This window comes from Nicotiana attenuata, chromosome 12 (assembly GCF_001879085.1).
Source record: "Nicotiana attenuata strain UT chromosome 12, NIATTr2, whole genome shotgun sequence".
NCBI lineage: Eukaryota > Viridiplantae > Streptophyta > Magnoliopsida > Solanales > Solanaceae > Nicotiana > Nicotiana attenuata.
In genome coordinates, this window is record NC_032000.1 from 10086797 (window position 1) to 10100070 (window position 13274).

The following is a 13274-nucleotide window of genomic DNA, read 5'->3' on the forward strand; positions in this document are numbered from 1 at the left end:
ATCCACTCTCAACATCCTCATTCCGGCTACTTTCATCTTCTGGATATGTGAATTCTTTACTGGCCAACACTCAACCCGACACAGCATAGCGGTCTAACCACCGCTCTGTAGAACTTACCTTTGAGTTTCGATGACACCTTCTTGTCATACAAGACTCCAGACGCTAACCGCTATTTCATCCACCCCACCCCAATACGATGTGTGACATCCTCGTCGATCTCCCCATCTCCCTGGATAATTGACCCTAAGTACTTGAAACTTTCTCTCTTGGCGATGACTTGTGAGTCGAGCCTCACTACCATGTCTGTTTCTTCCACTTGGGGATGACTTGTGAGTCGAGCCTCACTACCATGTCCGTTTCTTCCGCTACTGTACTTACACTCCAGATATCCATCTTAGTCCTACTCCACTTGATATGAAGTCATATTTCAGAATTTTTTGTGCTGAGTCATTTTCTTAGTATTTGATTACTAGACATAACTTCTTTCACTAATAGATGAAAGTTATTTTCCTCGTATACATCCTACTTTAACTTCATATTATTTACTTAAACTAATAGTATTAGATTTCTGATACAATAAAAAGGGGAAAAAACTACTAGTAACATTTAGATATTATATTAATCTTTACTATTTAAAAATATCATAAAATACTTTCTGATTTGCTATATTATCATCAATATTTAATAATTTTAATCTTCCACTACTAAACCATCCAAATTTGTATTTTTTTTACCAAAAATATATTCCGACAACTATATTAATTTCTAACAATTCATAAAATTATTCTGATTTGCAAATTCGTAATTTTGAGCTCTCGGAATTTGTTACCAAGCGTCAGTGTGGGGGAAATAAGACAACAAAGAGCGGCGTTTTGGCGTGAAAGCCAAGTCTGTGTAATAAAGTTCTCTCGCAATTAACGTTGCTCTCTCCTGTCTTGTTCCTGTTCTTTTCTTTTCTTATATTCAAACTCCAAACAGGACTGAAATCTGTTTTCTTTCTCTTTTTTTGAAATTCTGGTTTCTTTCCCTTTATTTACTGTTATTACTCTTTAACATCTAGACGTGGGGGGTTCTTTTATTTGTTAAAAAAGTAGTGAAATTGGGTTTTCTTTATTTTTTTGGGGGAAGTGATGAGTGGAATTAGGAGAGTGTTGAAATCTATACAAGCAGTAGCAGCTCATGGATTGCTTTTTTCTTTCACTTTGCTTCTTGTTCTCAAGCTTGATCAAGCCTTTCATTATCCTTGGTGGTATGTTTTTACTTTTGCTATTTGTTTTCTGTATTATTCAGCTTTGTGGGAATTTTCTAAGTTATTCAAATTGTTGAAATTCAGGGAATTTGGTTGAGGATTTTGGGAATTTTGTTTTTTCAAGAATAATTTGTGAAAAAGATTGTATCTTTTGTTTTAACAGGTTATGGGGTTAATCATGTGCTGATAAAGTAAGGATTTTTGTGGATAAAGTGAAGGTCTTTTATCTGAATTTTATCCAAATGACATATTTGCTAGGAGTAGCATTCTTGTTGAGTACTTTGAATCAATGCTGTGCTAGTTTTTATTAACATAGAAGCATGTTTTTCATTATTGGGAATTAAATTTGGAATGCCTTTTTGGATAATTGTTGATTCTGAAAAAGGTGGCACCTTTAGGATTTTGGATTATGTATGTGTTTACCCCTTATATTGTTAATTGCGCTTATAGAAAGAGGGGTGTATTTGCAGCTAGACATTTCTGATAATGTTGATTGCGGTTTTTGGAAAATAAGAGTGATTCGCTAGACACTCTAATAGCAGCATGAGTGAGAGGAAGATTGGACCGATCTAGACACTCTAGTAATTGGTAGGTTTTAGATATTGGCTATGTTTGCTAGGATAATTGATGGGAAAATCCTATGAAAGTACCAAGATTTTGTTTTTTTTTGGTGGGTTCTTAAGAAGAAAGAAATTCGTGATAAAGGATGTGTAGAAAAGAACAGTCACAAGTGTGTGAATAAAGGAATGAGATATAGAGAAGTTTCTCATACACTAGGTATATGCCTTGAATTCGTACTTGTTTACTCTAGTTATAGATGAGTTAACTGATGTATGTAGATAAAGGTTCTATGCTATGTACTATTTATAGATGATGTTGTGTTTATTAACCGAGAAAGTCAAACAAAATTTGAAATTGCGAAGTAAGTTGAGAAGAATATATGCACGGTAAGTTTTTCCTTCAAAAGAAAAATAAAGGTAAGGGAAGCTAGATAGGATTGTAGTGGGTACATGCAGATAGTTCAGATATTAAGCTCAATCTTCAAAGAGAATGGCTTGGTAGATTAAGATGTAAGAAGCAAATTAAAGTAGAATGGTTGGAATGGATATACTATAAGAAGATAACAAAGTGAAGGCTACTTGAATTAGCCAAGGTCTTCTTCGGCAATGAGACCTCGATCTCGGAGCATTCAGAGTATCTTTTTGATAAGTGCCTCAAAAGACTGGTTCTAGTCCGCAAATACAAGATCATCAATGTTATATAAAACTACAGGTTGGCTTGTGCCTCTAAGGCTCAACATATCCACAATCTTCCAAATATACTCTTTTATGCCACTTTTCCGTGTTTAGTGATGAGAAGTAACACAAGTGCATCCACGACCTTCGACTATATGAATAATCATTCAGGAAAGCATCTTGGACCCCAAACATCAAAATTCTCAATAACTATAAGAGCGTCTGCATTCCTTGATTGGAAATACTGAAAACTCATGCAAAATTGGATTTCTCAAAATGTTGAAATCAGTGAAAGTAGGGTCGTTTTCTTCCATTTTTCTATTTTTGGCCTTTCAATATAACTATTCTAATAGCTGGAAACAGCAATAGGCGTGCACGCACACACGCATGCGTGTCTCGCTGTGTGTGTGTGTGAGTGTCCATATGTATGTGTATTGAGAGGAAGAGAGGTATCTGAGAAATATAAGCACAGGTTGCTAAAGCCTTTGCTGCATGAATCTTAGCTCTTATTATTAATCTCATTGTTTATGTACTCTGTTTTCTGCATTATAATTATATCATTTGCAGTTTACAGGGAAATTAGTTTGTAAGTATTGCCTTATATTGAAGCCCCTACTATCTTAAGTAGTATAATTACTTTCTTCACAGAAAAAAAAAAGCAGTATAATTACAGTTTGTTCTCACCTTTGTTCATTTTTCAGGGTTGTTTTCGTTCCACTTTGGTTGTTTCATGTGGTTGTAGCAAGGGGTAGATTCTCATTACCTGCTCCATCAATCCCTCATGATCGACATGTATGACCATTAACTTTTCCGATTTTAGATTCAACATTTCATGTGCCAGTCAATGTTGTTTGTATATTTTCAAAAAGCTATATAGTGACAGAAGCACACTTTCCTTCATAAACAGTGGGCACCATTTCATGCTGTCATGGCGACACCGCTGCTTGTTGCTTTTGAACTACTTCTTTCTATTCATCTCGACAGCACCTACGGTAAACAAGAAAATTTCCTTTGAACATCATTACCTGATGCATTTACAGCTCCGTTTGTTGCCTTCTTGTTGATTCATAATAGTGTTTGATATGCAATGTTAGTTCTCTAATCAACAAGGAGGCAATGAACGACTACTGCTTAACTTTCTCTCTTTAAATTTGATATGCAATGCTAGTTCATATACGCAGCGGCCAGCGGCACTTATTTGTGAACTTTGGTCAATTGCAGCTGTAAGTTTGAAGATTGTGTTCTTTCCCGTGCTAGCACTTGAAATTGCTATCTTGGTTGATAATGTTAGGTAAGATACTTATTCTGCCAAGAAATGCTGACCTTTAAACCATCTGGTGGCAGTGTTGAGTCATTTTTGGAATAAAGAGATATGAGATAACATTTCCAAAATATGCTTTTTGCTGCATACTTTTAGAGCAGGAAAAATTGGTCTTGGTTTTGGACGTGTATCTAATTCCTTTTGCACTTTTCCTCATGTTCAGAATGTGCAGGGCTCTGATGCCCGGAGATGAAGAAAGCATGAGTGATGAGGCTATATGGGAGACCCTTCCCGTAAGTATAGAGCTCCTATTCTTTTTTATTAAATAAAAAACCGACAGTTAGCAGTCATGTCGTTTCGTGTAGCTTATCTACTTGGAGGAATCTGATGTTAACAGCCACTGATACCTTTTAGATTGACAAGCTCAGAAAGCTTATTTGTTCAGTTGCATAATTGTGTAAACAAAAGAGCGTAAAGGAATATTTTACGGAGTTTAAAAGGAAGTAAATTCTTAAGTTCTGGATCTTTTTTTACCATAATATTCAAGAGGTTGACTGCTATCTCGTCACTGGTGAAAGTAGGATTGAAAAATAGTTTATGTTGAGGAGTTATGCATATCAGGAATAAACATACTTGATCGTATCTTTAGCCGGACTTTTAATAAATACGTTTTGCAGCTATATGCAGTCTGGTGTTATGTGCCTTTTGTTGATATATGTTGTGTTTCATCCTGTTAATGTGAAAGTTGTTTGAAAATGTGATTGATTGGTGCAACATGCTGTTTGCGATAATATCTGTGGATTGGTAGTTTCTGAAAGTCATCTTGTTATCTATGTCTCAGCACTTTTGGGTTGCAATCTCTATGGTCTTCTTCATAGCGGCAACAACATTTACTCTTCTGAAGATATGTGGTAATTATTTGACTCTTTCATTGAATTTGTGTGGCCAAAATAGCAATATTTGCTACTTCTCGTCTTATTTTTATATCTGTAGCAACATTCTTATCAGTTTGTCTATGTCGCAAAATCAAGTTCATTTGCTATGAATTGCAGGAGATGTTGCTGCTCTTGGGTGGTGGGATTTATTCATTAACTACGGGTACAGAAAACTCCCACTTATTGTGCATGATAGTTACTTGCGCCTAATTACATGCTAAACTTGTATCGTTGTTGGCGTTCAGTGTCGCAGAATGTTTTGCGTTTATTATCTGCACAAAATGGTACAACCCTGCAATCCACAGACACTCAAGTCTCCGTACACCCAGCTCTTCTACATCAAGCATGCGATATCTTAACTGGAATAGTGGATTTCTGGGATCTTTGGATGAAGATGATCAACAGAATGGAATATGCAATTTACAGGACATTGGCGGTCATGTGATGAAAATTCCTATTGTTTGTTTCCAGATATTGCTTTTTATGCGCTTAGCGGTACGAATGCTCTTAAGAAGTTTTGCTTTCAATTTTACAATTAGTTAATCACATTTGCAACTAACACATTTTGGTTACAGGGGACCCCGCCAAGTGCTAGATTTATCCCAATTCCCGTACTGTTTATCCCTCTTTTCCTACTGCAAGGAGCTGGTGTTTTGTTCTCTGTCTTTAGACTTGTGGAGAAAATTATTCTTTTGGTAGATGGTGAAGCTGGTGTCAGAAGCTATTTTAGGATATCTTCGTTCATTCGTGATTCTTTCGGTTTCATGCATCACGGGTCAAGGTAATGATAGCAAGGTGTAACTGTACAACTTCTGATGCTTCCGCGCATTGTATAGGTCCACTCATTTCAACGTGCTTGTCTCTTTGTGTTGATCTTGCTGGTACAGGTTTTTAGGTTGGTGGTCAATTGATGAAGAAAGCCGAGAAGAACAAGCTCGTCTATATTATGCTGGGACATCTGGGTCAGTTTTCCTGTCTGTCAATACTTGCAGTTTTTGCGTCTTTTATACAGCACCTTGAGGGTCATCTGGTTCATGCTTTTTAGATGGCTATTTGGCTTTTATTAATTATTTTCTTTTGGGGGCATATATTATTGCATTAGATAAGTAGGAAAAGCAATGCATTTTGGGGTCCTTCAATGTTGCTGCTATGAATAATTAAGGCTGAATACGTAGACAGCCCCTTAAACTTGTCCCTTTTTTTCATCTAGACCCTTAAACTAACTTCATGACCCAGTAGGCACTCCATCTTTACACAAAGTGTGCCTATCAGACACAAGAAGCTAAAGTAGTACAGGAAGGAATATGTGTGTCGTTCAACCTTCGGTGACATGGCAAAATACCAATGAAAAAACGACATGTGGCTCTTTCCAAGAAAAAACTTTGAAGCAGTGTCCTTTTTAACTGTTGAGCATTAAAAAGGAGAGAGCAATTCTGTATTTTTTTTCCAACTCTATTCCTCTGTTCATCTTCTTCCTTAGTTGCTCTCAAATCTCAAATTAGTTTATAGCTTATTCTGTTAGCTTATATTTTTTTTTCTCTATTGTCATCTTTCCCACACAAATTTCTTTCCCTTTTTAAGACATTCCTCTATTAGACCAGATTGAGGATTATCTCCACCGGGATCGTCATGTGTTATTCACCAAATTATGATCAAGTTCTATAGATTCTGGACAAAGTTTTCATCTGCTAACTCAATTAACAATACCGTGTTATGGAATAACAAACAACTAATTTAGAGAAACACTTTTGGGAGTTAGTTTTTTGGGAATAAACCAACAAACCTCACATCACCAGCCCCAAAGAGAACATCAAGAATTTGTCAACAATTGTGAAAGTAAAACAAAAATTTAAAAGTGTGATGAGCTGAAAATTTTTCTTTCTAGGTGGACATTTTTCTTTCTTTATTGCTAGGTGTATACTTGGCATTCTCTGTGCAACTTTGTGTGCTGGGCTTCTGTTTGTGTATTTGTTTTGGTGAAGTTATGGTATTGAAGAGTGAGGACTCATGGTGGTTTGTAAGTTTTGAGAGAAATTTTCTGTTTTGTGGAAAATAAAATGAGGGCAAGAAGAGAAAAATCATTCGGACTAGTCGTGCTTCTTAACAGAAATTGAGATGAGGGAATCTGGTTGTGAAAAGGAAGATCAGGAGGGTGACTAGGCTGGTTTTATGGATGAAGAAATGGAGTTTTCCTGTAAACAATGAGGGAGAGTACAGTGAGGTATGAGGTAATGGCGGTGTTCATTGGTGAAGAAGAAAACAATTTCAGTATTTTTTTTTTAAACTGGTTGACGCGCTCAAAATAGGTGAGATTCACCTTCTATGCCATGTCAGCTTCTTGTGTCTGATAGGCACAATTTGTGTAAAGATGGAGTGCCTAATGGGTCATGAGGCTTGTTTAAGTGTCTAGATGAAAAAAGGGACAAGTTTAAGGGGTTGTCTATGTATTCAGCCAATAATTAATGTTGGGAATACCATAAAGACACAGTTGCCGCCTGTTACTGGCCCTGAAAATGGATTTAAATGCATGGTAAGGGTAAATACCGGAAGAGCAGGTCTATTAGTCACTAAAAAAATTATAAAAACTACTTGTTGCCTCTTTGTTTTTTCTAAGCTTCTTATTGGGACAATACATAGTTAAATTTTAACTTGGTCTACCAACTTATGGACTGATGGTCACGCTTGTAGCTCTTGCTTGAAGTTGTTGTACATGCAGCTTCATTAACCAATTGTATGGTACTTCCACTAATTTAGATAATCTTCTCAGCGTCTTCTAATTGTTGTTTTAGGTACGATACTTTCTCACCTGATACTGTAAAGCAAATGCCTAAAGTGAAGCTCGCCGAAGAGGTTGCTTCTTTGTCCTTATTGCCTTTTTTTTTTTTTGGTTTCTTGAGTGCTCACTGAGATGTTTAACTTTTTTCCTCTTAACTGTTGCATCCTTCTTTTGCTACCATTGTTCCCTTAAGTCATTACTGAACTGTTAGTATCGCAGATATGGAGACTACAAGCAGCACTTTGTGAGCAATCAGAAATTACAAAGTTAAAACATGATGAGTTTGAAAGACTTCAAAATGTGAGATTGCATCTAAGTATTGCCAATATCTTATTGATGCTTTGTATTATCATAAAAAAGATTTCAGCCACAAGACGAAGAATACTGTCTGATATATATATATATATATATATATATATAAAAGAAACCTAGCGTTTAGTTAACAAATACATGACGTGTTAGAAACAAGGAATTAGCTTGTGTTACCTTAATTAGTATTTGTAGATATTGTTTCTCGTCCTCACTAATTCATGATTCTGGAATTGAGTGTGGTTTTTCTCCACTTCTCTGCCCCCCCCCCCNNCTCTCTCGCCCCCCCCACCACCCCCCACCACACACACACACACACAAAAAAAAAAAACCAAACCCCCAGACGGCCAAAACTATTTCATGCTTGTTCTTCGATCAGTGTTGGCATCTGCTGAGTCATTTACATGCGGATCATTTTGTCAGGAAAAAATTTTATGTAGAATTTGCTTCGAGGAACAGATAAATATTCTTCTCCTTCCTTGTCGGCATCACATCCTCTGCAGGTACTACCTAAACCTCATGCTACTCCTTTTCTACACTCTGATTTACATTGTTTCTGTGATTTACGATATTTGATATATACTGTTTAGAGCAGATCCCATATTGAAGGAAAAATTAATATCACATTTCTTTCTCGTGCATGTAACGCTTTCTGCTAAAAAAAATTCTAACCTGATTATTAATAACTGATCATACTTTTTCAGCACCTGTTGTGACAAGTGCAAGAGGTGCCCCATTTGCCGTGTATTTATAGAAGAACGTTTGCCTGTAAATGATGTATAGTTACTTCAATCAGCGAGAAGCTTAGTTTCCCCGAGCTTGTCCTTCGATCAGACAAACAAATTTAGATGGTGAATGCAGTTTTATTGAGTCATGTCACCACAACTACATATTGTTTTATCCGATTTTGTATATTTAAAATCGTTTGAACCAGGTTTGTCTAATCTTGTGAACTGTGTATATCATCCACAAGATTACTGTATTCTGGTAATAGATTATGTAACACAATAGCTATACCAACATTGTGCATATTTTCTCTTGCTCTATCAATGTATAATTACGTTCGACATCTTTGCATATTGTAATGTGAAATGAACCTTCACAAGTTAGGGGTAGGGTTTGCGTACGCGTTACCTTCCCCGGACCCCACTTGTGGAATTACACTGAGTTTGTTGTTGTTGTTACCGTCAAATGATACTGTGGTTTTTTGAAGATGAAACTGAAAATTATTGTCCATATATACATTGGGCGACATTGAAAGGAAAAGCACAAACATATAGACTTTTCATACTATTTTCTCTACTACGCTTGTTTAGATTGGACTCCTTTCTATTTGAACTCCTCAGCCTTGTTCTTTACAACAACAGACCTAGTGTAATCCTACAAGTGGGGTCCGGGGGAGGGGGGGGGGGGGGTCTGGGGAGGATAGTATGTATGGAGACCTTACCCCACCTTCAAGAAGGCAGAGAGGTTTTCGGAAGACCCTCGGCTTAGGATCAACCTTGTTCTTTGTAGGAGATTTAGATTCGCTGGGACCCAATCTCATCCATTTTTTTTGTGAAAACGTGGACTTGTATCATAACACAGATATCTATTTATTGGAATATAGTATAACATGTGATTTCCACCGAACATAAAGGAAAAAACTCTTATGCCTGCAGAAATATGATATATGGATATATCAATTCTAGCAATTCTATCCTTAGAGAATTCAGTTTAGTGTGTACTTGGTCGGAAGAAAAATGGGGATAGGTGCACAAACAATTTTTTTTAGGAATGTTATTTAGAGATTAGGCAATACTTATTTTATCCTGAAATTTTCAACTAAAAATCTTAACTTATGACATTTGTGTCCCAAAAAATTGAATTGGAAAACTGAAATTTAAGATGGACTGGCCAATTTCTAAATATCATCTATTTAGAGTGGCTATTTGATGTCATTTCTACAGAAAAATGGAAGCTTAAGCTTTCATATCCATAGTTTTAAAAAAAATCATTAGTTGGAGAATCGTTTTTACATTATAGGCATGGTGAAGGCAGAATAAAAACAGAAAACTACTAAATGAATTGCATTTAAAAAAAAAGGAAATATTACACCTAAAAATAAGGGCAAATATTACCTAAACATAAGTAAAAAGGAAAATAACTGTTTTACTCATGAAGAATGGAGAAATAAAAATGTGCTTTAACATATGTTTGGAATAAAAGGACAAGATAGCTGGATTCAAATAGCAAAAATTGCAAACTAGTCTAGTTAATAGGCATTTTGATGCACATTTCATCCATTCTTAGAAAGAAATCATCGAAGCACTCGTCAATGGTGCAAAAGGACTCATTCGGGTACAAATTGCAAACTTCAAGGTCCTTTATGCCATCAATTAAAAATTCAATTTGACATCCCCTTATGAAAATTTCATGTGTTAGAGCTGCAACTATACTTTTGGGGTTGATATTCTCTGCAAAATGACAACATATAAATTTGACAAATGAGTGTGTTATTCCTTGACAAGTATAACATATACTCGACATGCAAATTATGCTCATTTCTTTGCATATATTTCTTCCATCCTTAAAAAATATGGTAAAAGTTAGGAGTATGAATGTAAGAAGATAAATATATCTATATATATATATATATAAAAGCAATGCACATACATGGGCGGAGCCATAGTGGTAGTTAGGGTTCCGCAGAATTCAGTAACTTTTGCTCAAACTTTATATTTGTATTGAATATTCATATAATATATACAAATAATCTATTTAGAACGACAACAACAACGACCCAGTATAATCCCACAAAGTGGGGTCTGGGAAGGGTAGTGTGTACGCATATCTTACCCCTACCCGATAGGGCTGAGAGGCTGTTTCCGATATACCCTCGGCTCGGGAAGATATTTAGAACCCAGTAAATATAAAAAAATTGATCCAGAATTCATAAACTAGAAATTCTGGCTTTGCTCTACGTACATATTTTATTTACGTTCATTCTTTCCAAAGTGAGGTAAAGATTTGTAAAGGCTTATGATTTAATTAGTTGTAGCATACCGGTAAAACTATTTCTTGATTATTAAATAGTGATAGTATCATATAAAATGAAACAGAGGGAATACGATAGGGTTATAAAAGAGTTGAGAAAATATATAAACCTGCAGCAACAGCTAAAAGGGCATCTTCAGTAATTGTGACTTTAGGTAAAGTTCGACCAATTTTAGTTTCCCAAAGAGAAGCAAGTTCGTTCATGTTAAAATAGTTGCATTGTGGTCGAAAATGTACACATTTGTCCACAGTCCTATAGTCTTCTGCTGCTTTGATAGTGAACTTTCCAATATCAGGTCCAGCCACAAAATAAGCTGCAATTTTCAAAATTTAATTACAGATAGAAACGAGTGAATTGAAAAGAAGAAAAAATAACAATTAACTGAGATATATCTCAAAAAAAAGGTAAAACAAAATCTCCATTCAACTGAAATTATAGTAAAAAGGAAACAATAACAACAACAACAACTACTACTGCGCCTCAATCCCAAGCAAGTTGAAATCGGCAATATGAATCTCTTTTCTTTTCATTTCATTCATTTAGTTCAAAATTATAGTCAAAATGAAAAAGAGAAAAAAAAAAAAAAGCACCATCCCAAGAAGTTGTTTGACAAGATGCACATTACAACAAAAAAATTTCCATGATTCAAGAACTAATGTGGCGACATAAAGGGGCAAAAAAAGGAAAGATAGATGTTCAAACACTGATAAGGGATGTATGTGCTGGGTAACGCCAACATCCTGTCTATGGCAAGGCCACGAGGGGGCTGGGGTGGCCGGGGTCGGAGCCATGGTCGAACATGGCACTTGGTTAAGAAATAAAGTTACGCCCTTGCTATAAACTATAGCTTTTGGCATGATGGAAAGCGCTTGACCCTAACAAGTGGTATCAGAGCCAACGTCATGGGTTCGATTCCCAAGAGCAACATGCTGCATGACGCAGGTGTTGGGAGGCGGATTGTTGGGTAACGCTGACATCCTGCTTAAGAAATAAAGTTGTGCCCATGCTATGAAATGAGCTATAACTTTTGGCATGATGGTAAGCGCTTGATCCTAACTGTATGAATTCTCAAGAAAAAAGGAGTCGTGATAATTTCCAAAAAAAAAGTTTTCAGAAAAACATAAACAAAACATCAACATACTAATTGTTGAACCATAAAAAGATAATTTTAATTTTCCCTTGAAATTTTTTAGTGAAGTGGGAATAAATGTACCTTTAACAGTGCCATCACCATATATTTGGAAATGGTCAAGAGGAGGAAGAACTTCAGAAGGATGTTTGTTGTCATAATAAGGCCAAGAAGCCACTGAATTGCAACAAATGTAAGTATAGGGTATATTTAGCTCCTCTATCAACCTTCTCACTTTCCTTTTCTCCTTATACATATTTAACCCTGGTTCCACTGGATCTGACCTGTCTACTTCATGTCCAAACTCTGATGGCAAAAATCTCTAATTTCAAAAAAATAAAAAAAATTAACATAAGTTTGCCTGCTACAACATGTTAAAATACACTAATAAGGCAAAAAAAAAAAAAAAAAAAAATATACCGTCAGTGAATTTGATCTAGCACAAATATTGTACAAGACCCTTTTTTTCATTCTTGGACCTCGTTTCTTGCTTTGCCATGTTGTGCCTTAAAAACCTTTACAAGAGGTGCGGATTCCTAACTCTCTTTCATAGTTTTGCTACAGATGATATACGAGGAATTTTTTTGTGTGGTTGACTTTTACAATAGGTGTGAATTGATGTAGCTACGATTATGTTACATGTATAAAAATCTCATGAAACTTTGACACTAATTTTCTCTTTTTTCTTTTCAAAGAAAATTAAAATGAAAATATTGTAAAGATTTACCTTAATAGTTCCAACAGATTTCATGGCCTGAATAAGGGCAAGCTGATCAAGTATACTATCACCCCCTACAGCTGATATTACTATATCAATCTCATATTTCCTTAGCATCTCCTCCATATAATCTTGGTCATTTATATCACCCTAATATCAAAAAATAACAAAATAAATAGAATTTTCTCTACATTTCATTATTACAACCTGTGTCAAAAAATAAAGAATAACAAATAAGTTAGATATACACTTTACGTGCAATATTATGGCTCCTTTATCCTCAAATGCTTTGATCAATTTAATCTTAGAATGACAATCTGGGAATGATCGAATAAGAATATAAGTTCTTCGATTAGCATCAAGACTTGCTTCTGCTATATTTCGACCGATGAATCCGGTCGCTCCGACGACAAGAATCCGACCACCTTTGCCTGTTACTCCATTAGAAATTGGTGGTGAAGTCATATTTTCTGCAACTTTCTCAAAACTTATGTTGTGCAAAAATTTTTAAAGACTTGTAGATAATTGTACTATTACTATATACTAGCAAATGCCGTGTAAAAAGAAGAAGAAAAAAGGGTAAGTAGGTTGGTTTATCTTTTAATTTTTCAACTACCCTTCTAG

At 35.6% G+C, this 13274-nt stretch overlaps 2 protein-coding genes across 3 annotated transcripts; one reads left to right on the plus strand and one right to left on the minus strand.

Annotated features, from left to right (window-relative positions):
- LOC109235275 lies at nt 781–8933 on the plus strand. Of its 2 annotated transcripts, XM_019401328.1 has the most exons (14): nt 783–1250; nt 3187–3277; nt 3393–3477; nt 3707–3776; nt 3970–4039; nt 4588–4657; nt 4799–4844; nt 4927–5176; nt 5257–5462; nt 5569–5643; nt 7471–7531; nt 7677–7757; nt 8190–8269; nt 8471–8933. In XM_019401328.1, the coding sequence occupies exons 1-14, from the start codon at nt 1132–1134 to the stop codon at nt 8547–8549; spliced, it is 1383 nt and encodes a 460-aa protein (XP_019256873.1). In that variant the 5' UTR covers nt 783–1131; the 3' UTR covers nt 8550–8933. The 2 variants fall into 2 exon arrangements, with proteins under 2 accessions (XP_019256874.1, XP_019256873.1); XM_019401329.1 differs by lacking the exon at nt 7677–7757 and having other exon boundaries at nt 781–1250.
- LOC109235276 (leucoanthocyanidin reductase-like) lies at nt 9809–13212 on the minus strand. Its single transcript, XM_019401330.1, has 5 exons — nt 12906–13212; nt 12660–12800; nt 12017–12254; nt 10913–11116; nt 9809–10222 (listed from the first exon to the last, which is right to left on the minus strand). Exons 1-5 carry the CDS (start codon nt 13113–13115, stop codon nt 10017–10019), a joined length of 999 nt encoding a protein of 332 aa, XP_019256875.1. The 5' UTR covers nt 13116–13212; the 3' UTR covers nt 9809–10016.